This window comes from Penicillium cosmopolitanum (genome assembly GCF_028827165.1).
Source record: "Penicillium cosmopolitanum strain IBT 29677 chromosome Unknown utg000008l:1.0-4398992.0:1.0-4402845.0, whole genome shotgun sequence".
NCBI classification, from domain to species: Eukaryota; Fungi; Ascomycota; class Eurotiomycetes; order Eurotiales; family Aspergillaceae; genus Penicillium; species Penicillium cosmopolitanum.
Genome location: NW_026622678.1, coordinates 1,596,057 through 1,618,780, shown reverse-complemented (window position 1 = coordinate 1,618,780; position 22,724 = coordinate 1,596,057). Strand labels below are relative to the sequence as shown.

The 22,724-nt window shown below is 48.8% G+C and overlaps 11 protein-coding genes across 11 annotated transcripts; 2 read left to right on the top strand and 9 right to left on the bottom strand.

Annotated features, from left to right (window-relative positions):
- Positions 1–63: 63 nt before the first annotated feature.
- On the bottom strand, positions 64–1,526 carry N7509_007170 (uncharacterized protein; the record flags this gene model as incomplete). Its single annotated transcript, XM_056631807.1, has 3 exons — positions 64–342; positions 406–1,018; positions 1,069–1,526. The coding sequence occupies 3 exons, from the start codon at positions 1,524–1,526 to the stop codon at positions 64–66; spliced, it is 1,350 nt and encodes a 449-aa protein (XP_056487358.1).
- A 369-nt stretch (positions 1,527–1,895) lies between these two features.
- On the bottom strand, positions 1,896–3,037 carry N7509_007169 (aromatic alcohol reductase; the record flags this gene model as incomplete). The annotated part of the gene is made up of 4 exons (XM_056631806.1): positions 1,896–2,159; positions 2,218–2,544; positions 2,602–2,883; positions 2,948–3,037. The coding sequence occupies 4 exons, from the start codon at positions 3,035–3,037 to the stop codon at positions 1,896–1,898; spliced, it is 963 nt and encodes a 320-aa protein (XP_056487357.1).
- A 437-nt stretch (positions 3,038–3,474) lies between these two features.
- Positions 3,475–5,504, bottom strand: N7509_007168 (uncharacterized protein; the record flags this gene model as incomplete). Its single annotated transcript, XM_056631805.1, has 2 exons — positions 3,475–4,545; positions 4,602–5,504. 2 exons carry the CDS (start codon positions 5,502–5,504, stop codon positions 3,475–3,477), a joined length of 1,974 nt encoding a protein of 657 aa, XP_056487356.1.
- A 972-nt stretch (positions 5,505–6,476) lies between these two features.
- N7509_007167 (uncharacterized protein) lies at positions 6,477–7,674 on the bottom strand (the record flags this gene model as incomplete). Its single annotated transcript, XM_056631804.1, has 2 exons — positions 6,477–7,013; positions 7,084–7,674. 2 exons carry the CDS (start codon positions 7,672–7,674, stop codon positions 6,477–6,479), a joined length of 1,128 nt encoding a protein of 375 aa, XP_056487355.1.
- A 929-nt stretch (positions 7,675–8,603) lies between these two features.
- N7509_007166 (uncharacterized protein) lies at positions 8,604–9,096 on the bottom strand (the record flags this gene model as incomplete). The annotated part of the gene is made up of 2 exons (XM_056631803.1): positions 8,604–8,658; positions 8,723–9,096. 2 exons carry the CDS (start codon positions 9,094–9,096, stop codon positions 8,604–8,606), a joined length of 429 nt encoding a protein of 142 aa, XP_056487354.1.
- A 920-nt stretch (positions 9,097–10,016) lies between these two features.
- Positions 10,017–11,963, bottom strand: N7509_007165 (uncharacterized protein; the record flags this gene model as incomplete). The annotated part of the gene is made up of 6 exons (XM_056631802.1): positions 10,017–10,077; positions 10,134–10,167; positions 10,228–10,647; positions 10,709–11,314; positions 11,407–11,473; positions 11,829–11,963. 6 exons carry the CDS (start codon positions 11,961–11,963, stop codon positions 10,017–10,019), a joined length of 1,323 nt encoding a protein of 440 aa, XP_056487353.1.
- A 666-nt stretch (positions 11,964–12,629) lies between these two features.
- On the bottom strand, positions 12,630–14,226 carry N7509_007164 (putative nucleoside hydrolase; the record flags this gene model as incomplete). Its single annotated transcript, XM_056631801.1, has 6 exons — positions 12,630–13,259; positions 13,347–13,646; positions 13,706–13,740; positions 13,808–13,977; positions 14,035–14,138; positions 14,194–14,226. 6 exons carry the CDS (start codon positions 14,224–14,226, stop codon positions 12,630–12,632), a joined length of 1,272 nt encoding a protein of 423 aa, XP_056487352.1.
- Positions 14,227–15,785: 1,559 nt separating this feature from the next.
- On the top strand, positions 15,786–16,922 carry N7509_007163 (uncharacterized protein; the record flags this gene model as incomplete). Its single annotated transcript, XM_056631800.1, has 1 exon — positions 15,786–16,922. One exon carries the CDS (start codon positions 15,786–15,788, stop codon positions 16,920–16,922), a length of 1,137 nt encoding a protein of 378 aa, XP_056487351.1.
- A 738-nt stretch (positions 16,923–17,660) lies between these two features.
- N7509_007162 (protein ERV29) lies at positions 17,661–18,992 on the top strand (the record flags this gene model as incomplete). Its single annotated transcript, XM_056631799.1, has 5 exons — positions 17,661–17,827; positions 17,976–18,088; positions 18,244–18,737; positions 18,798–18,862; positions 18,920–18,992. 5 exons carry the CDS (start codon positions 17,661–17,663, stop codon positions 18,990–18,992), a joined length of 912 nt encoding a protein of 303 aa, XP_056487350.1.
- A 1,210-nt stretch (positions 18,993–20,202) lies between these two features.
- Positions 20,203–20,633, bottom strand: N7509_007161 (uncharacterized protein; the record flags this gene model as incomplete). The annotated part of the gene is made up of 2 exons (XM_056631798.1): positions 20,203–20,354; positions 20,435–20,633. The coding sequence occupies 2 exons, from the start codon at positions 20,631–20,633 to the stop codon at positions 20,203–20,205; spliced, it is 351 nt and encodes a 116-aa protein (XP_056487349.1).
- A 994-nt stretch (positions 20,634–21,627) lies between these two features.
- N7509_007160 (ribonuclease H-like domain-containing protein) lies at positions 21,628–22,122 on the bottom strand (the record flags this gene model as incomplete). Its single annotated transcript, XM_056631797.1, has 1 exon — positions 21,628–22,122. The coding sequence occupies one exon, from the start codon at positions 22,120–22,122 to the stop codon at positions 21,628–21,630; it is 495 nt and encodes a 164-aa protein (XP_056487348.1).
- Between the last annotated feature and the right edge of the window lie 602 nt (positions 22,123–22,724).

Below are 22,724 nucleotides of genomic sequence, written 5' to 3'. Positions count from 1 at the left end.
ATATAGCATATTTTAGTCCATAGTAATGAAGTATAGCTCTAAGCTCTTGTCAAGACAAACTTTTCATTGACTTAGCTCAGTCTTTTCTAATGTTGTCCAGCGCAATATCCAGACATCTGGATTTTCAAGGGATGTGTCGTCCACTGCGGACGGGCCCTTGAGATCTCCATATATATGTTGTTTCTGCTCAGTTGGAGTCTCCAACGGATCGATATCAAGCGACATGTTTGGCTCGAAGCCGAACCCGGTACCGGCTGCGTCTTTGTTGAGAAAGGTATCGAAATCGAAACTTTCCAGGATGTCTGGGTTATCCAAAGCACCAAAGTCGAGATTGAAGGCATTCTATAAAATATTTCGTTAGAAATTCGCGCAAATATTCAGAAGTTCGAGTGAGCGGAAACATACATCGGGAATACTTTCGTTGTTGGGTTCGGATTTGAAAGGTTGATGGACCACCGATGTCGGTATTTCCGGAAGTGGTGAGTCCGCTGGATTTTTCCGCCATGAATTTGGCTGTATTGCGATAGGATGACTAGGTGCTTTCTTCCTCTTTTTGCTGCGCAATTTTGATGGTATTGCTTGCGGTGGCGGGCCTTGAGGTAGCGGCGTTTCCTGGATAGTTCTTGCTTCGTGGGGTGTGGGAGTTATCTTCAACTGAGAAAATAGATAAGAGGCTCTCGATCCATAAGTCTCTTTGAGTCGTACAGCTTCTCCGCTATGTACGGCACTGAATCCAGCTTTCAGCCTTCGGTAACGACCTTCGTCCAGAAAGCACTCTGCCGCGTCTATAGTATTGAGAACAGCCCTTATCATATCGTAGTAGTGCTGGAGCTCATCATTGAACTTTCCAGAATCTTGTGTTTGAAATGGCGTCCCATTTCCATGATTCTCGATATTCAAGTTGAAAACCTGGATTGACGTGGTCAATTGCTCGAATTTCCTCTCGCTCTCAATCTTTTCCACGGCTAGCATTTGCAGAAGTTCGCGCTGCTCTTGGGCTCTATTCACTTCGTGTCGACTACAAATTGGTCAGTACCCATTAGTATCCATGAGGTCATCTTATCATACCTGCGGAGCTGCCCAGCATAAATTACAACATTGAGCATCAAAAGCATAGTCGATTTTAGTCGCTCCAAATTCCCAGCCACCGCATCCAAGCGGGGCTCATTCATCAAAAACCATATTTTGCGAGTTGCCCTTTCCATGCGAGACTTGGATGAAGTTTCTGGGTGCTGCTGCTCGATCTCACTCTCGAGGTCATTGAAAACCTTCTTGCATTCTTCCAACACATCCTGGGCAGTGGCGAAGGCATCTGGGGAATATAATGAAACCAGATCATCTTGTCTCAGACTGTCACCTAATTGGCGAAGTACACTACAGGTAAGTGCCACATCGTTCGACAAACTTCGTAGTGCCTTATCGGCATTCTTGAACTTGTGCGCGAAAGTGCATAGCTTGACTGAGAGGCGGCCACCAAGCTCGGCGACTTGAAGGGCCGCCGAAATGGTTCCTATAACCTCAGCCATCTCTGATATCCATGACTCCCTGCAAGTCGACCCTCTCTTGGCGTTTTGACGCTCTGGCTGGAGGGTGAGTGAGTGGTGGGTGCGAGTTGGCCCCGTTGCCCCTCTTTAAAGTCACGGCCCCCACGTCGCCGACAAATGTGAAATATCTCCGCACGGTCCCCTTCTTGTCACAAATGCCTATATTTAGGAGACATTGACGGTAGATTGACGGAGTCTATTAGGTTGATTATTGCAAAATTCGGCCAATAAATGTAGCAATAAGACCTATCGATATCCCAATGAACTAAATAAATTTGAATCTTATCATTTATATTAATCTCCTTTTGTGAATTTGATAACTATGTGGAACTTCAATGAGATAAAACAAGGCTAAGAGTACACTTTGCTCCCCCTCCCAGCGAGTAGCTCCACAAAGAAATCCCGGAAACTGAGTGGCGTGAAGTCTGGATAGAGCTCTCTGGCGTTAAGGTAACCCAAGTAGTCCGCATACTCAGGAGTATTATCCCGACGTACGTACTTGCTATGGTTGTAGTCAGCTACGTAAACGCCTCTGAGCTTCATAAAATCTTGAGGATCCTGAGCAAGTGCAGCTTTGGCTTGGTCAACGCTTGCCTTGATACGTTCGTTTGATTCCTAGAAAGCGCACTCGAGTAAGCATGAAAAGCCATGCTGTTGAAGAAATACGACTCACGACAATTGGCTCCAACTCCTCCCCAGAGAGTTCTTTTGCAATGCGGAAGATTTCGTTCTCGGAAAGAACATCCCCAGATGTGTAAATGTATTTGTTAAGGGTCCGATCATCGCGGATTATACGTGCGACAAAATGTCCGATATCGCGTAGATCGGTCAGAATATTAGGAGCCTCGCCATCGCCGTGGATAGTTTTGACGGGGAAAATCTGTGCGTAATCCACCTTGCCCGATGGAAGATACGGGTATGAGATTTGATACCAAAAGCCGACATCGATCACTGTATAGGGAATGCCCAAGAACTTGATGGCATTGTAGACCTCCTCTTTCTATTTTTTTGTTCGTTAGTCAACTTGGTCATTTTCATGGGTTCATTCTATGCATACCTCGTCACGGAGCCGCATAGCACCCTGTGGAGGTGCGACCGTGATGAAAGCGCACGGAACAATTCTTTTGACGCCTGCAAGCTTCGCGGATTGGAGGAGCTTCTTTTGCTGCAATAGGTCATTTGGCCCAATGGCACTGATGAGGGTATCGATGCCAGTCAGCGCAGTCACGAGCTCACTGGACTGGTCAAGATCTATGGACCAGATCTTAATACCCTGCTCTTGGAGCTTCTGGACCGCTGGCTTTTGCACGGAAGCAGGTCGCACTAGAACTTCCACTTCCTAATAATTATTATCAATAAAGCGACACAAAAGGAGAGACTACTTTTTAGCAAATTCAACTTACAAAGTTGCCAGATTCCAGCAGTCCATTCAAAATCGACCTCCCAGTCTCACCAGTAGCTCCAAGAAGGAGTACCCTCTGCTTAACGGACATTTTGGGAGTTGGAAAAGTGGTAAATTCCAGAAACCGAATAAAAGAAGGTAATCCTCGAAGCGGGAACGGGCAATTCTTTTATTGAAGTTGAAACTCAACTTCCGGTGGGAGGGGTGGGATATTTGTCATCGACTGCCTGATTTCCAAGCGTGGACTGGAAGGTTATGCATGCAATTATGCCATTAGGCATTATTCTTCGAGCTCATGTGCCAATAAGAATCTTCGTGACGAAATCGTTGACCCGCAGGGTTTTATTACCCCACATTAAAGAAGTGACACAAAAGCCACTGACGGCAGGCAATGCATAGTTCGAGTTCCTCATACAGATTGAAGGCAAAACCACACTGTAAACTCTCCGAGTTTTATTCACTCCTTTGCGTAGTCCTTTGCCAACTATACACACTAACCTTGACATGTTCAACTAGAAGAAAAGCCAACTATGTATGTCCATCCTGCCCCATAATCGCAATACTCTGCGCCAGATAATCCCAGTCTGGAAATTCCACCCAATTCAAATCCCAGTTATCCATGTCCAGAATAGTCTCACTCGGTAAATCGGCCGGAGCTGTCTGAATGGCACTTTCTTTCTCCGGTAAGCGCTCAGTAGAACTAGACGCAAGATGCGCACGTCGGACACGCGACGCCTTCGCCCGGAGCTGAATCAACATCGGCCATTTGGGGCCCGGGTCTGGCCAGGAGGGATCATTGTCTACTAAGTCGAAGTGCCTATTGACACTGTTCCAGGCGTGTTCATTGTGTGGGCCCGTTGGGTACACGCATAGGTGCCACAGGATGTAGGTGAGGAGGTGGAGTTGTGGGCATGTAGATGTTAGCCAGCGGAAGCCGCGGAGTAGATCGTCCGTAAACATCTCCAGTCCGAGGTCTAGAGCTCGAACTGCCATTTCGAGGAGTTCAGTTGCAGCTTCCGTGTCGACGGTTGAAGATGCGGCGCCTTGTTTTTGGAGTACTTTTTGCAGCATGTGGACCTCGAATTTGGAAACTAGCACCTGTGCTAGGATTACTCCTTGTCGCTGGATGGGTATGTCCATATCTGCGTATTTGAGGTATCGATTGTGAAGTCGTTCCTTTAGTTCTCTCAATAGCTGCTGCGACTGCGCTCCATCGGGAGAGTTGTCAGTAGACCGGGCGATCGGGATGAACATCTTGTTGACCTCGTTTATTATGAGCATAAAAGACGAATCGGTCCATCGCTGTTCGGATTCGACCGGTTTGGTGGTTTTTTCACTTATGCTCTGATCATCGATATTGGAGGGAAGTTTGGTGTCGCTGCCATAATCTTGCTCGGGGATTAAAATTCCGTGGTCTTCGGACATCCGGGAATCGGTAGAATATAGATCCCACCATATCCGTCGGCGAATCTCACATTCAAGAGGTGACAGCTTAAATTTTTCTCCATCGCGATGAAGCCCAATTGATTGTGCAGCACGGATAGTCAAGCCCCGTAGGGTGAACCCAGCTCGCCCACTGTTGCTGTAGCGTAAGCACCTCTAGTTGAGAAAGTTAGATCGGCAGATGGTATAAAAGGAGATTCGGCCATATTTACCAGATAAATAGACATTGCCTGCAATGAAGATATCGTGGGGGATTCCAAGAAAGAAGAGTTGTAGATACTGAGCTCGATGCCCTGTTGGTATCGCTGCAGATCTGCATGTATTTTCTCATTCATCGGGTCATCGCTCAACAGGGCAGTAGTAGCCGCAAAATAGACAGCAAATAGAAGGCAATGAATATCAGGCTTAACAGAATCAGGTCGGCTTATGGCTGCAAAGATACGCGGCGTCGTTGTGGGCACATGGAGCACTTTTATGACTGGTTCCACGCGAGCAAGGAAAGTCTGCCAGAGCTGCGTGGCCTGATATCGATTTGGATACAGAGCCTTGAAATCCAATTGTTTCAGTAGTGGATTGATTAGCATGCCATCCATTCTGAGAGGAGGGGGTTTTCGTAAACCACTGGTCGATGTACTCGGTGTTCCTATGGCAGACTGTAATTCATGTTCTTTCTCGAGTACTCGTGAAAGAAGCGGCTCGTCGATATAAGCACCATCCTTGATAAGAAAACCATAGTTTGAATTGGTTTCTCCGGATGGCTTGTGGTACGCCGAAGAGGCACGACCATTTGTCAAAGCCGAAGTCACCCCAGATGTGGGCGCAGCTCTAGGACGTGGCAGTTGTTGCTGCCATTGTGTTCTCGGCTGTTTTGCTTGCGCAGTGGACGAATTGCCAGCTAATGTCGCAATAGATCGTTCCAGTTGCTCCAAACGGGATACAACATTTGTGACACTCGTCTTCGGGGATTTTCGCTTGACTTTTCGAGGACCTGGATATTCACAGACTTCCCCTTGACGTATACATTTGCCGCATGGGGCTTTCTTGTCGCATCGGACTTTGCGTTCGTGGCAGCGTACGCAGGACCGCTCTACGTTGTAGCGGCGGATACCCTCCATTCAAGTTGGCTCATGTGATGAAGCAGATGAAACGAAAAGGTAGATTGTACTTTGGAAATAATATCAGAGCGAAAGTCGTCAATTGTCGGCGTTCGGCCGTTCGGCCATTCGGTCTTTCCCAATCCCGAGGCGATCCACCAATTAAAGCAGAAGGAGTGGGGCTACTACTATGTCAACAAAAGGGGTTTGTTACAGGAAAAAGAAAAGGAAAAAGGAAAGAGCAGAAAAGAAGAGGGGCAAAAGAAAGGAGGAGCTGGTTGCCAGCAGACGGAATTGAACTGTCAGCCTGGAAATTCAGAGATAAATTCTGAAAAAGGCAAAAAAGATAAGCCCGCAATTGAGCTTCTCCTATCCCGCATATGGACTTTGCCAGAGGAACCAATTGTTCCCCTAGACCATAAGGGTCTACGTGCCAAGATATTCACCATGCTATCACTCTCCTTGGGTGACCGATTCTGTGATTTATGAGGCTCTCTGTTCACGTCTCTCATTTCTCGCTGTACCTTTGTACTTGGCCACTTCCTCCATCTTTTCAAGTTGTGACCTCTGGAAAGTCCCGTGCTTCAAGAGAATCATGATTCGAAATTAGGAGTTGGTTATGGGAAAAGAGGACTAGGATGCATATTTCAATAGTAGATTACAATCATCTTCCAACGAATCCAAAATCTTTATTTCTAACTTGAAGTTACACAAACTGACCAGTATGACAATGTGGTATCATATATTTCATTCTGTACAAGCCAAGGTTCAAGACTAACAATAAGAAGGAAGACATGAACCCTTCTTTTTCTCTTATAATCCCAAGAGTTTGCCAAATTTATATCATAAAATACTAATAAGCAGAATATTATCGCAAAGTATCTATAAGCTCCCCCAAAAAACAGTGCGCAAAACGCTCAATGTTGACCCTCCCATCCGTAACTCCAATCCCGTAAAGTACCCAATTCGTTATGAAACAAAGACAGCATCCATTCATGAAATAAGAAGATCGCGAACACTCATGCCTTTTCTCCTTTGGGAATCCGATACCGCGTTGTGGTTCTCAGGCGCAGGACCAAGAGCCGTGCTGGCAGGGAAATGCTCGCTAATCGAGTCAGCGGTACCCCGGCGATCCCGCGTCAGCATAAGTAAAGCGGCTGAGGCCTCGTGATCAATACCCTGTAGGTCTTGCACTTTGTCCATAGAGTGATAGGAGGGGCCAAGTGCCGGGCTGGGCAAGATGGAAGGAATCTCGGATAATGTATGCACAGAAGGCAGACGGGTGCGAGGGGAGAAGGAGGGAGATACATCGCACATCTGCCCGCTTGGTGGTAGGATCTCAGGTGAACCAGATTCGGAGTATGAGTATACGGAAGATGGAGGGCGCTGCGGAGGCTGGTTGAAGGTTTCTACCCCCTCAGCAATGAACTCTGGTGATGGTGGTGATGGCGGTGCAGCGGTTTTGGTGGTACCGTCCGTCTTGATGTCCTGGATGATCTGCTCAAGGTAGTTGACATAGTCGATGCTGGCCTGTGAAATGATATGAGTATACTTCGAATCACACTTGAAGACGAATAAAAGTAGCCGATAAGCAACATACCTGAAGAATAGCCAGCTTGTGCATCTCCTGTCCCCGGCAGGCTGGGATCATGTCCTTCAATGTACCAAATTCCTCGTTCATCTTAGAACGGCGGCGTCTCTCAATCAAACTGTGGGCAGTCTTGCGGGCAATTTTGCGTCCTGCGGCACTTGTTGCACTTGGCTTCTTTTTGGAGGCCGGGCCAGACTGGGTGGTGGAATCGGCGGGCTGACCAGAGGTCTTGCCGTTCTCCTTGGGTTTGGTGGGAGACTTGGAGGCTGCTGGAGTCTTGGGTTTCATTTGAATGATCTTGCGAGTTCTTGTAGGCGGCGGAGGTAGGTCAAAGTCTTCCAAGGGACGTTTTGTAGCAGTGCCCGATCGTGAAGAAGTATGAGGGGGATTGCGGCCACGAGGGATCAGATCGGGCGAGGTTGGTGAGGCAGGCTCATATGAGGGATCTGAATGAGAAGAAGAACGACTATAGGAATCATCCTCGGGCGGACTGATAGCGGCGGGCGGAAGAGCAAAGACATCGGTGCCATCCATCGGCTTGTCCTTGATTGTCAGTTCACCGGACATGGCAGGTGTAGGAGGGAATCTTGAACGAGACATGGTGTATATAGAAGGGGGGAGGTGGGAGAGAAGAGACAAGAGACAAGAGACAAGAGACAGGCACAGAGTAACAGGGACAACAGGGACGACAGATTCCAGGCCAAGAGGAGGGGGCGACCCCTTGCCCTTGTACTTATATGTAGTCCTCCGCAATCGCCTCTCCCTCATCTCCCCGTAGCCAGTCTTTCCCACAGAAAGTGTCGCGTGCTTGCAGAGCCCACGAGTTGCAATGGTGGATGCTCATTGGATGTGGGGACAAGCTCGTGCCGCAGCGAGCAACGCGCATTTGCTGGACTGGCTGTGGGGCCTGAGCTTAACAAGTACCATATAATACTACTACCCCTACTAGTACTCTGTTACTCCAGGGATCCGGTAGTTCTGCACGTGCGCTTGCCAGGGCGAGTTGGTGGAAACCCAACGGGGGAGTCGGCGGGGAGCCCTGTACATGTGCAGTGGCAAATTGGTCACTCCCACCACTTCCTTTTCAGGCTCAGCTACACTGTCGCAATGGTCGATCTCAATCTCTCTCTTCCTATTGGATCTGAATTCAGATCCATCCTAACTCTGTTTCGTCACCAATTTTCCGTCTTTGCCCAATTTGAAGCAGATCCACTGAGTAGATCTGCTTAAGAGTCCCTTCCTCCTACAAGTGGGACGGGCTATCTACCTACTGTACTTTCCGATATCACCCTTTATTCCATGTGCCTTTCTCCTCTTTCATATCCATGGTTCGTCAAATTGAAATTCACATTGTATTCACTATATTGAGACTCGGCAATTTACAATTTCCGAGGACGACATCACAAACGCTAGAAACAACCCATAGATAACACCCAGAAATCAAACCACCAACTAATGTTTTCGTTACTCGCCCGGCCACAGGCCAACCCACTGAAACTTTGGAAATCAATCTTTCCCAAAGTATTCCTCTACTCAAAATCACTTGGGTGGCACTTGGATATGCACTGCTTGTACCCATTGTTGCTAGAATCCACAAATTAGCCTCTCGACCTTCAATACAAGACAATCTCGGAAACCTTCAACTTACCAGTACTCATCCTCATCCGGCATCGCAATCGTGCAAGTCTGTGACTCCAACGAGCACAACTCGTTACAGTGGTTGATATGCTTGATGTGGTTGGGAATATTCGAGTTCAGCGGAATATTGGCCTTTTGCGGACCATGCGACGCGTGAGGCACGTTACGGCCACTGCCGTTCTTGACCGTTGACACACCCGTTGTCAGTGCTCCCTTGGATTTGGTGGCGGTGCCAGTGGTGGTTGCGTTATTGGGAGCTGTACCATTCTTGGGCACATGCACTGAGATGCGGGCGCCGTGGTAGGGGCCGGCGAATCGGGGCAGGACAGCCGCATTGGCGGTCATGGCCAGGAGGCAGAGACCCAGAACGTTGGTGAGTTGCATTTTGGATAATAGTAGACAGGAGATCGGCTTTTGCAAGGGATAAATAATGTTGATAATCTAGGAGATTAACAATGCCAAGTGATGCGGGAGGATCAACTGTGTTGATATATAGATATGGGAATAGATCGTGGATTAAACCACTCGGATTATCGCTTTTATATAAATGTCCCCCTTCAATAAAAAGCCGCTGAGTGGCTGGGCGTTAGACTGGGGCAACTAAAAAAAGCCTCCTGGATTGTGCAGCTGTAACCAGGACTGCTCTATAGCAGGTGTCGATCCCTAGTTACGGCATTCCACATTCCAGACGGGGGCTGCTAAGCTTTTCAGCATGACGCATCGGGGTAAGACTTCATTTGAAGAGGCTGGGGAAGCTTATGAGGGTGAAGTATGTAATCCTTCTCAATTGGTTCCACCAGAAGCATTCGATGCATGGCTACGGTACGAAATTATGATGGAGAACAAGTATAGACCTGGCCGATCAAGCTCGGCACGGCCCCGCGCCACATTCCACATCGCGGATAATGTATTAGGATCCTATCACAGATCCCATGAGGAATTCTTGAAAATCTTAGTTCTGTTCGAAGGCCGGAACAAGAGTCACAGCACCTGGTGAGAGTGGGCCCTGCCAATATGACAGAAGCTCTGGCCAGATAAGCCGTATGATGCCCCAATAAGGCAATATCGTGTTAACAATTCCAGTTCAAGTTGTCATATATCTTAGACATCATTGGATTTATCGACTTCAAGTTACTGGTGGAGCCCTAGGCGGGCCAATAGTCGTTGTCATTGTGCCTACATTGCACTTGGATGAATTAAACTTCAACCCTATTTGCCACTAGGAGAGCTAAGGTCTCAGTACAGCATGAATGAAAACTTGAATATAATACATTTTTTCTTAACTAGCAGATACGCTATCCTAGCTATGAAAGGGCCGCTGAGGCGACCCGCTTTTCCGTTGCGGCTGCAAAATTATCGGTGTCGCTGAAACATCCCAAATAGCTCCTCAAGATTATGAGGTAACACAATCAAAGGCATACCAGTGGAACTCTGGATAAACCTCTCTATTCAACACTGCCAATGTCCAAGCATGAACACAATTGTGCATGGTCCAAGATGGTGAAGCTGGCATACTTCCCTCTATTCGTGTGACATCCAAAAAGCAAAACTCCACCAAGATCTCCATCAGATGCCGAATACGCCTATCTTCTGTCTTCATCTGGTGCTGCCAGTAGTCGGGTACATTCCCTCTTCCCGGCGGAATGAGCTCGTGTTGGACTTTCGGGTTATCAAAGTAGGCCAACCACACGAGTAATTTGGCCGCCTCCGGGGACGTTGATTTTAACCTTGTGAATGATTTGTTCCAGACCGTATGTAGCGTTTTGTTATACTCCGGGAGTCTCATGTAGTTGTAGGAATTGAAGATCCAATGGTCCTTATACTCCTTGAGATAGTATTCAAAGGTGCATTTATTGCGCCGGATGTAGGCCCCGGCTGTAGCCAGTGCTAAGGGAAGTCCCCCAAGCAGCTTGACAATCTCTTTCGCAGCTGGATCTAGAACGCTCTTAGCTGGGGCTTTTCATATGTTTGTCAGTGCACTAGGAATCATTCATACCTGTCGGACTGTTCGCTCGTTCAGATCGGGCTGCTAGGACCGCCAGACTACCCTCCTCATCCAGAGACCGCAAACAAAAGGAGATACCAGGCACAGAAGTCGGAGATTGAGTAGTGATCAAGATCGAGCCGTGGGCGCCCCCGGGAAAATAGTTGCTAATATCGAATTGATCAGGGTCATCATATTCATCGAATATCAATAGCCACCCTGTATTCTTCGGGTCCGATAACCACCGCAGTGTATGGTGTACGGCATCTTCGCTTTCCGGCATCTTTTTAAATATCCTTTTCGCGATTCGTCTAAAGCTCTCCTTCAGCTTCGACTTTGATGTTGCATTAAGCAGAAGAACCGAGTCGTAAGCCGGGGAGCCACGCTCACAATAGAGCTTTGCGTATGCGATAGCCAACTGGGTTTTCCCCAGGCCTCCCTTGCCATTAATTGTTAGACATTGCTGTCTTGGAGGCTTCTGAATTGGGCTCAAGATTCTTGTCATTTCCGCTAGTTCGTCGCCGCGGCCTTTGAAATAATTGGGATCGATACATGTTGTTTGGCTAAGGTTCATTCCGACGCTGTAGTGGAAGCTGAAATCAAGATCGGGTTGGTTTACTATTTATCGAATCAGCACCGACTTACTTAAAACTGCCATCGCAGTATTTATCTCAGTATTTAAAGCCGCGAAATTGATCCTCAATACTCACCGTAATTGTATTGCTGAATGCCACCAATATTTTGCTGTCCATAAATGTTGTTCTGAAGGCCATATGCCTGATTCTCACAGCGTAGTTCCACCTCTCTGCCATTATCAAAACATTTGGGGAAATTTTTTTTCTCGTTCCGTCTTCTTTTCCGGCCTTGTGGAATGAATTATATCGTTGTTGGCCAAATCCTCGACGTCCTGGAACATGTCCACTTCTCGGCTCATATCTTCGGATCCAGAGGTTGAATAGCATGTCGATGAGCGATTGCTTTCCCGGGGGATTATCCTCGCTATGAACTCTCGCAATGCACGAGACTTTTTGTCGCAAGCGTCAAACTTCTTACTCAAATCCCAATAAATGTTTTCCGGCAAAGCATCATTTGAGGTGCTTTTGGAATTGCGGGCTGTTTCGCGAGTCATTACCATCGACCCGTCAAGTGTTCCCCAAAGGTTTCCAGCTACTTTGAGATAATCGTAAGCTCGTTGGTAATTCTGGAGCGATTGGTCCAATAGCGTGCCGACTGTGGAAAAAACGCCGACATTTTCGATGCCTGGCATGGTCGCCCGGGTGGGGATGCGAAAGATCAACTTTCGCGACGAAGACCTAAAGAAAGAAAGAAAGAAAATAGGAAGGAAAGAAAACAGGCGATAGCTTTAAAAGATTGCGACAGTCAAACAATGCTTTGTGTAGTGGCTGGGGAAAATGGAGGCGCCGAATAACTTATATGGAGTACTAGTCAGCGCATCATGCAACTGATCAGCAATCTCAAAACAAGACATTGTTTTGATCCAGCGATACGGTCTGACTATCAGCGCTAAGGCGAGGTGTGACGAAACGTCCCAAAATGGCCATGCTGCAGATCTTCCCAGTGGTTGGCCTGGTTGATGTCGTGCCGGGCCAATCATCTTGGGGGACATAGCGCGCGGCTATACAGACAAGGATTATTTTTAGGATTATCCACACCCCAGAAAAAGAACGATGCAGGCTGTCATCCTGAAGAAAAAAGGTGGAGTGATTTCATCTGCCCAGGGGCATAAGAGCTACCTAGACTAGGCAAGTTTGGTATCTTCGATTCGGATCCACGCCATTGGATACTTGTCCCGTGGCCCTTTCATGCCAGGCGCTTCTGGTAGTTCTACGGTATAGCATATGCCAATAAATTGATCAGACATGATTATATTCATTCATCCATCTATATCATCAACTCTATAATCATAAATAATCTAACCAAAAAGCTTGTCCATAATGATCTGGCCAAAGTTAGATTCCGCAGGCGATTGGTCCATCCGATAGATACGGTTGCCAGCGCGAGCACTCAACCACAAACCATGGTCGCTCGAGCTCTCCTCTTCACCCTCGATACGGTGACGATTACGACGATCAACGACACACATACCACGGGTCCATTGGCCAGTCGTTTCGACGCGAATATCTTCAGGCGAGTTGGGTGCGGGCGCCCAGCGCGAATCCTCGGCCGTCAAGGCATACCAGACGCAGACAGGGTCGTGCAGACTCAATTGAGCATCGTCACCAACATGGCCCGGGTGCAGACGTTCCAAGGTACGGAACGTGTGTCCCATGAACGCATTGACCCATTCCGCGAGGGGAGAACCCTTCTCAAGGAGCGGGGCGACAGCAGTGCGGAACTGACCACGGGAGATGTTGTGGCGCAGAGTGATGTCCAGCGGGAAGAGGCGCAGCGTCAATTGCTTGCTCAACTTAGCTGGGTATGGAGGTAGCTGTGAAGTGGTTGAGGGGGGCAGAGTTGAGTTCGGGTTGGGCGATGTAAGAGCGTAGACCCGGGCAGCGGCGAAAGCATCTGCGTAGGCATTGAACTCGCCAACTGGAGTCACCTGCAGAATTTGATTAGGTCAATTCGGAACCTGCATTGGTGACGCAGTGCGGGGCGTAAGGGGGGAAATGTTGGAAAGTGAACTAACATTGCCGGGTTCGTTGACGGCACCACCCATTACAACCACCTCCTTCACACGGAGGAAAATCTCTGGGTCTTCGGCCGCTGCAAGTGCCAGGTTTGTGAGCGGGCCGACAGCCACCAAAGTGATTGAATCCGGTTCATTCTCGCGTAGTGCACGGAGGATCTCCTTGTGCGCGGGGATCTTGGATGGGATGAACGAATGATCCCCCGAGCAGTTGTCCGCATCCGCGGATTGAATACCGTGGGAGTCACGGACGGGGTCGAAGAGATGCGCCCACTCATGGTTGGGAGTGAGATGCGGGTGCTATGCAGCAACAATCAGCTGGTTTTGTTCTGGTAATGGAGAGGTGATTTCAGACATACGCTAGCATGGATACCTCCGAGTCCATCGGTACCATCTGCGGGGTAATGATTAACCAAAGTACCGTATGCAGGTGAAAGAGGGGGAAGGAAAAGAGAATGTACGGAAATAGTCTGCCAACATCTTCTGGTCCTCGAGAGGATCTTCGGCGCCCACAGCTACAATAGGGCGCGAGGCGCGCATTGCACCGAAGCCCTCGGGGCGTCCATTCTCGCGACGCCACTGGGCCTCGCGTTCGAGGATGTGGAACATGGACACCACATTGCGAAGACAGCTAATGAAATGATCAGGACGAGTTGTGATTAGAGGAAGAGGGTCAATTATGGCTCACTTTTGGACTTCGATGTTACCAAAGGTCAAAGAAATCAGCAAGACCTCGACTTCCTCAGGCTTGGCGGACAGAGCTAGCAGCAGAGCGAGGATGTCGTCGATACCCTGGTTATTGTGAGCAGAGGTGTACTATGTGTGACATTGGAAACATAAGACCTACCGGATCGGTATCGATAATGATTTTCTTTGCCATTGTGAAGGTGGATGATGAAGGGGTGGGATATAAATGGGAAGTTGTTGAAGTTAAAGATAAATTGATTGATTGACCTTTGGTAGTAAAGGTAACCTCAGGAACTAATCTGCTGCGGCTTGGCCCGGGGCTCTCATCCGCCTCAAGGACAACACTATAGTAACTACTACATACATCCAGTAGTCAACTACCAGTAGTTAACCTAGGTACAGAGATACTTGGATTACTATGTAGTTTACCATAATATGTACTCCATACTCCATACTCCATACTATCTCCTATTTGACCATCTCCCGGCGCGGCAGATGACCGGGTTTACCTTCCGGCCCCTCGTGGCGGGCGTGAAGCCGTCTGCAAGGGATGGCGCCGAGTCCCTGCCGGATCGACGCGCATCTTGAACACTTGGCTGGCCACGCCCAGACGGTCCTTGCAACCAAACACACTAGTCAGGGAGGGGGGGAGTTCCACCGTGGAGGTGGAAAGGTGGAAATGAGATCCCCGACCTCTGGACTCTGGAGGAGACGTGGCCTGTTCGCAAGACAGACAGCTCTCTCCACAGGAGAAACTAGAGAAACCAATTCCATCTCAGGAGTCTGGTGGTATTGTACGGGGTAATCTGAATACCACATCCCATTGCTTATCGTATACAGTGTCTATGTGATGCTGGCTTACTGCAATAAGATTGTAGTACTTGACTCTCACCTCAGGTTCAGAATTTCCAGATTATACTTGCACAAACCGTTGTCTGTGAAACACTGTCTTTAATTCATCTCAACATAATGCACTTCAAGTTGACTCTGTGTACTTTGTGTACTTTGTGTACTTTGTGTACAATCACGAGGGGAAATGGTGTGCCCGTACTGTCACCAAATTACCGTATCGTACCGGAGATTCAAGGTGGCCTCTTCCAACCGTCCTTTTTTCTCCTAGACTTCTCTCCTGTCTCTTCCTTTGCGACGCTTTTTCCTTTTCCTTTTCCTTCGTTTAACGCCTTCATTCACGCCATCAATTGGATCTTTCCATTGATTTCTCTATCCTGTGTTCAGGCTGTTTTGCCTCGCCTCTTCCCCCGTCCTCCCCCGTCTCCGTCGTCCGAGCGCAACCCCCCCATCGCGCCCCCGGATCAACCCTCCTCAACGACGCATCATCTCATCACCATCACCCGCGGACCTGATTTCAGCAATCACGTCCCTTCGGATCTCTGCTTCTCCTTAGTCTTGGTCTCTTGAGCTCCGGACAGCCTCGAAGTGAACCAATTTCTTTGAGAACCTTGACAGATGCGTGGTCTCGGTCTCGCCCTTTAAACCCCCGATCTTCTCCCTCGACCATCTCCCCCTCTTCGGTCTTACAGTTGCGCGTGTCGACCTAATTGTGCGCGTGCGCAATTGTCACACCCCTTGAACCAAGTTCTCCCCGGTCAATCATTTCTACAACCACAACCATTTCACCTCGAAAGGCCCATCAATAGTACGTTCCTGAAAACACCGGTAGATTCAGAAAATTGGACCGGTGGAAAAACAATTGGATGGAAGAAACTGACCTGTTTCGTCTGTAATAGCTCGATGACCATGAATCCCTATCTTAGCTGGGCCATCCTACTGGTCGTGGCTGGTGGTCTCGGGTGGTACTACACTAACGGTGCGGCCCCGAAAGCCAAAGCCCCCATCCCGGCACCTCTTGAGAAGGCTCAGGTGGCTCCCAAGAAGCCTAAGCGCAAGACCAAGCCCTCCGAACCCACCCCGGCAAAGAAGCCCAAGGTGAAGACTGTCATCTCTCCTCCAACCACCGAGGATGAGCAGCCCGAGGAGGAGATCGACCCCCGGGAGATGGCCCGTCGCCAGACTGCTATCAAGAACGGTATCCCCCAGACCGCCGCCTCCAGCACCAAGAACAAGAAGAAGAAGCAGCAGAAGAAGGCTGCCCAGCTCGAGGTTGGCTCTCACGCCTCTTCGACCACCGGCGCTGAGGCCGATGATGATCTTTCTCCCGCTGTCTCCCCTCAGGTCAACGCTACCGTTCCCTCCGCTGGTGATGTCGATGACATGATTGAGACCCCCGCCGCTGCCGCTGCCGCCAAGGTCCTCCGTGTTACTGGTGACCTGCCCGCCCAGACCGAGAAGAAGGCCAAGAAGGAGGCTGTTCCCGAGAAGAACAAGAAGGCGCGTGCCCACCAGCGCAAGAACGAGGAGCGCAAGGAACAAGCGCGTCTGGATGAACAGGACCGCCAGAAGAAGCTGGAGCAGCACCGCCGGAACAATCCTGAGCTCCAGGCAACCTGGTCCCAGTCCCACGCCAACAACGCCTGGGAGAACAAGGCCGCGACCAACGGTGTTTCCAAGCCCGCCCCTGCCCCCGCTGCTAGCAATGTCCAGCTTCTGGACACCTTCACCCCCCAGGCTGCTGCGAGCACCAATGAGTGGGAGCAGGGTCTTCCCACTGAGGAAGTCCAAGAACAGATGGCCAAGGCCGCTGGTGCCGACGACGCATGGACCCAGGTTAAGACCAAGAAGGGCGGTAACAAGAAGGGCGGCAAGACTGACGAGAGTGTCAGCGAGACCAGCGCCTCCGAGGCCAAGCCTGCCCCAGTCACTTCTGCCCCGGCTCCTGTCAAGCCTCGGGTCACCATCACCCCAACCTACCTCCCCGACCTGCGCTCCCGCGAGAAGGGTCACCCTCTGGACTCGGATTGGGCAGCTTGATTGACTGATCCCCCCCCCTCTCTTTCTCCCTCTGATCTTCACCATCGATCCCGCCGCATATGCCAATCCTCCCTTTCACTGTGACTTGTACTTATTATCTCCCCCTTGATTATGGCTTTGGCGTTTCGGTTGTGTCCCCATAATACCAGCATCCTTCCCTCTGCTCGACAGAGAGAAGAGACAGCGCGCGCAAAATGCGAGCTCCTTCCACGGGGGACTCGCGAGAAACAAAACCCAATGGGCCTGTGTTTTTAGCTCAAAACGTGTACTTTTTTCTCTCTTCTTTTCTCTTCTTTTTTGGTCCCTCTCTCTCTCCTTCCCTCCCTCTCTTTCTAAATTCAATGGAAAGCATCGAGCAATTAAGCAATTGGAAACCAACCACAAACGTTGTTTACGGACAAGTGTGAAGAGTAGTTTAAAACCAAACCCCCCCAATCAGGCCTCCCAAAAATGAGTAGGTTCAAATTGTCTATAAATAATATCAATAATCTCAATAATATAAAAATACCAAGTTTCGTTCCAGGGTGAACACGACTGTCGTCACCTTACCTAAACCGGACTAGCGTTGAGTTCCGGGCAGCGTGGCCTGAAGAGGACCGCTTTGTATGATCGGCTCCACCCATTATTTACCTTCTCCGAGTCTCCTCCTCTCTTCCTTCAACCTCGAATCCCTCGATCTTCCCCTCCCCCAACCTTCTCAACTCCAGCTCCCTCACCATCCACTCTCCCTCATTCGCCATGGCCCAAATCCGTGGCACTGCGGGCTACAACCTCGGCCACCAGAACCCTTTCGGTGGGCCCGGCAGCGCAGATGCCACCAGCGATCCTAGCCCGCTCGATGCGATTCGCGAGCAGACCAGCAAGATCGAGGACTGGCTCGACACCATGGCCGACCCCGTCAAGCCGTACGTTGCACCTTCAACCCATTGGATACAGCTTGTGGTGGCCGCTAGCCGTTGCAAGCTACTACCCGCCACCGTTATCCGGGGTCGCCCCCAACCCCAAAACAAGGGATCTTCAAGCATGCCACTGACACGGTGTTCTCTTTTGCAGGTATCTTCCCGCGATCGGCCGTTTTCTCATCGTTGTGACCTTCATTGAGGACTCACTGCGCATTCTCACACAATGGAGCGACCAGCTCCTCTACCTGCATGATTTCCGGAGCAGTAAGAGAGACCCTTGCCCACACACACCTCCCCCTCTCCGCACCAGCCGAGGAAGGGCGCTAGCTCAACCCCGACCAAACCACAAGGAAAAACAACAAAAAATTGGCAAAAAGATACGGCTCTTCTAACTCGGTTTTCTTTTTGTAACCTCTTAGTTCCCTGGGGAATCACACACCTCTTCCTCATCGTCAATGTCATCGCCATGTCCGTCTGCTCCACCCTCGTCATCGCTCGCAAGCGCACCGAGTTTGCTGTCGCCGGACTACTAGCTGTGGTCGTCACTCAGGGTCTCGGATATGGCCTCATTTTCGACCTGAACTTCTTCCTCCGCAACCTGAGTGTCGTCGGCGGTCTGCTCATGGTTATCTCCGACTCCTGGGTTCGCAAGAAGTTCGTTCCGGCCGGTCTGCCCCAGCTTGACGAGAAGGACCGTAAGATGTATGTGCAGTTCGCCGGGCGCGTGCTGCTCATCTTCCTCTTCATCGGATTCGTCTTCGCTGGTGCATGGAGCTTCTGGCGTGTCCTTGTTAGTCTGTTTGGTCTTGTCGCTTGCGTGATGGTCGTTGTTGGCTTCAAGGCTAAGTGGAGTGCTATTATCTTGGTGGTTTTGCTGAGTGTCTTCAATATTTTGGTTAACAACTTCTGGACGGTATGTTTCTTCACTCTTGAATCGCGGTTTTTTGTTCAATTGACTAAATATTGTTACTAGCTTCACCCCCACCACCCCCACAAGGACTTCGCCAAGTACGACTTCTTCCAGATTCTGTCGATTGTGTAGGTTTCCTTCTCTCTCCCCTCGCTAGCCTTTTGTCACTTGCTAATAAATCCCAGTGGTGGTCTGCTCCTCCTGGTCAACATGGGTCCTGGTCAATTGAGCATGGACGAGAAGAAGAAGGTCTACTAGAGAAAGAGAGTAGAGCAAGACGACCCGCTCCTCTATATACCCCGTGACTTTTACAACCAATTGACAAGCATGGTCCAACCAAACGGAAATGGGTGTGGAATTTTGGAGGAAACCCGCCGGTCCGACCCCTTTGTCCTAAAACAACACATACCGACCTTGTTTCTAGACATTCCCCGCAACGGGCATGCATCTAGTAAAAGTTCCGTTCTCTCTTGTCTATTCTGTCTTGGCCGCAAGAAGACTATTACTATAACCACTAGTAACTAGCCTCTTCTATTCATGCGCACGCTCGTCTTGGTCCCTCTATTCTTCAACATTGGTTTTTTCCTTTCCTCATTTTCTTCAAATTTCCTCCCTCGTCTTATCTAACATGCCTTGAAGGATGGATATCTATCCACAAAAATCCTGTTTCCCGGCCTCTATTTTCTGCTTTTTCTCTCCGAGTTCTTTTTCAGATTCAGCAAAAAGATCATGTCTGCATGCAATGCTTTCTTAAAAGGGGTTCTTTGTTTTTTTCTTATTATCTTTATTTTTTCACGAATGACAAGTTGCATTGAAGTCATGACTTGGAGTCATCAGTTCGGCTTTCATTGGGGTTTTTGAATTTCGATATGCGTGCATGAGATTATTTGTAGATGCCTAGGTCCGAACGTAGTTCAAGGTTCACATGGCGTTGAGCTAGTACATATGATGGTGCACGGATGCGAACCTAGTCCACTCCGTACAGAGTAGATGCGTCCATGGATGATGCTGCTTTGTCCATGTTGCTGTCTGTGCCCTGTCTTTAAGTTGTATGTATATAGACCTCGGCTCAGATGAACCTCTGGGTGGCGACTCAGGCGCCCAGGTGGTGCCAATAGTATCCAACTGAAATAATATATGAATGTTCCCACGTGTGCCTAGTAGTACCACCTTATAAGTGAGGAAGAAATTGGAAGTCGTCTTGTACCCACGCTCCGAGTCCTTCAAGCATTCAAGTTCAAATTGCCCTCGGGCTATGAACTCCGCCTCTACTAGTAATCGGGTCCGCTAGTAGATACTACTAGTAGCCCTATGGCAGCAGCTGCCAGTGATACCCAGGTGACTGTGGAGGAAAATACGTGCTGTGTACTAAATTAATCTCGGAACTTGAACATATAATCGTATTCATTTTATACTAGTATTATACCATTTCGGCTTGGCAGAGCTACTAGTATATAAATCCAACTCCCTAATTAACGGTCTTCGGCTTTGTGCAGAGAAGGTCATCACCCCTATTCTCGTTCTCATCGTCGGTGATGAGACTTGAAGGGGCAGCAGACAGGTCGGGAGTCGGCTCTGATTTTGCGGCAGCTTTCCTCGAATTCGGCAGTATTCTGCGCACTCGCAGCTGTTCGTCAAGGCAGGTCAGCAAGAGTTGGTCCATATTGAACATATTTTTGGTGATTAGGGCATTATCTTACGGGCCATGCAGACCTTGTAAGGCAAACGTTCGCTAGTCCACGGCATGTTGTAGCAGCATGCGGCGGTAGGCTGAAAAGGGTTGTCATCGCTGTACCAAGGGCAGACAGGAGATTCGGTGTGGTCGCGCTCGGCGAGGGAAGTAGGCTGGGCAAGGGCAATTCCAGCGGAGGCGGCAAGAAGAAGAATAGAAGCCTTCATTTTGAAAAATTGGATAATACTGGAACTTGAACTTGAACGTGGATAGATGGTGTTTGTTTGAAATAGCAAATGCGAGTTCAGAGTAATATTTATACCTGAGATCTATCCGATGAACCCGATATGGGTGATCTCTTTCCCAGGTCCTTATGTAGATCTACGGAGCAATCGAGGATCTACTGACCTGTAGTTTGAATCTGCGATGGGCGGGTGGTTCATCCTTGATCTCTTTTGTCAACAAAATTCTACTAGTCTGTACATAGTCTGTAAATCATTGCCCTTTTTACTAAACTTTCAGATAGCATTATGTCAATTATTCCATAGTTCTCCGCTCCATTCCTCCGATCTGCAGCTATGTAGTATATAACGAGCATCATACTCGTAGACCGCTTGTAGATGGGCACCACAGCTTAAAACCCCAGCAATCACAACCTCAGCCCGCACCCAGAGAACTGTCAGTACCCCACCACAGCTGAAAACTATTACGAACCGTGGGGAACCATCAAACCCACTCAACCCCACTTATGTACAAGCCGCGATGAACCATTAAAAACCATCCAAACGTTCAACAGCTCTGAACTTGAAGACTCCTGGACGTGAAAGCGTCAAAAACAGTCCTAACGTAACCCTTAAGCGAGCCGATCACCCCAGTAAATCATCACTGGCAACTTAAACTTTCCAAGGTTAATTGAATCTTATTCCACCATAACACCATGCGATATATATAGTATACGGACAAAACAAACCTTGGAATCTAGTATGGAGGGACAAGGACCTCGGGATGGTTTGATTTCGATGACATGGTGCTACTGACATGACGACTAATATCTTGGTAACTAAACTCATAAACTGGCGTCAAATGTAGCCCCTTTTGGGGTGCAATTTACCACCACTAGCCTTGGGGTGTAAAAAAGGCGCCAATAACAGAAATCATCTGTTTGACAGATACAAGTATGTACATGCCTTTCAATGATAAGACACCTTAGTAACATATGTCTTAGTAGTAGCAGTCTTGCTCGTCCATAGCCTCATTACACAATCTATCTGCAATCCCATTTTTCTCCCTCGGAATCCAGAGAAACTGCACATCTCCCTCCGCCCTCAATCTCTGATCAAGATCCGATGCTTGCTCCAAGAGATCTCGATTCGCAACATCGTGACCCGCATAATTAACCCAGCCATTCCTAGTCCATTTATAAATCCATTTTGTCATACAGTCAACCCCATATCTCGAATCAGAGTAGATTGCCACATCAAGCCATGGGCTGCTGTTAAGATTGTCAAACAAATCTAGGGCTTTCTCTAAAGCCAGGACAATAGCTTCGATTCCGGCACGCTCGTTTGTCGGCGTAGGATATGAGGCTAGTGACATCTTCCAGCTCTTGTAGTCGCCGTCTTCTGTCTCAAAAACGGCGGCAGCGGCTCCAATTGCCCCTGATGTTCCATTGCCTTTACACCCGGCATCGGTATAGAATTTAATGACGTAGGCCATGTTGCTGAAAAGGCTGCAGATCTTCAGTGTGGAATTAAGAGGTGTGGCTGCGCTCTGTATCGTGTATGCGTATGTGTTAGGTAGCTCTGACGTATGTGTTAGGTAGCTCTGTGGTTATGGTCAGCTAATTTGTACATAGAAAGTCTTCAAAGGGCCTCTATTGCTTACGATACTGCCAGTGGTTATTTACATCACGAATGATCCGGCAGGTACTTGAATATATATAGGGAAGTAAGAGTAGGATTTCACATGCCGTTGAACCCTTGGAGAAGTAGGATACATTGGCAACAGCAGTGCTAAATCAATGCTGGGTAGTTCGCCTATCTCGCAGCCGTGGTGGAGCCGACTTCAGGCGTCAGGGACAATGACTTATTGAAGATCCATGTATCGTACCGTAAGCTTTTATTTGGAGGAAGTAGAAGGAGGGAAGAAAGATCTGGTAGAGTTAGTAGTTCCGGCCTGATAGTTATGAATAAAAGGATGAAAACAAAGCTACGTACCAAGTACATATGCAAGGTAACAGACCAATCAGAATAGAGATTTCCGCATTGGTCACATGATACTAGTACTCTCCACCAACAACAAACCTACTCCAAGTCCCT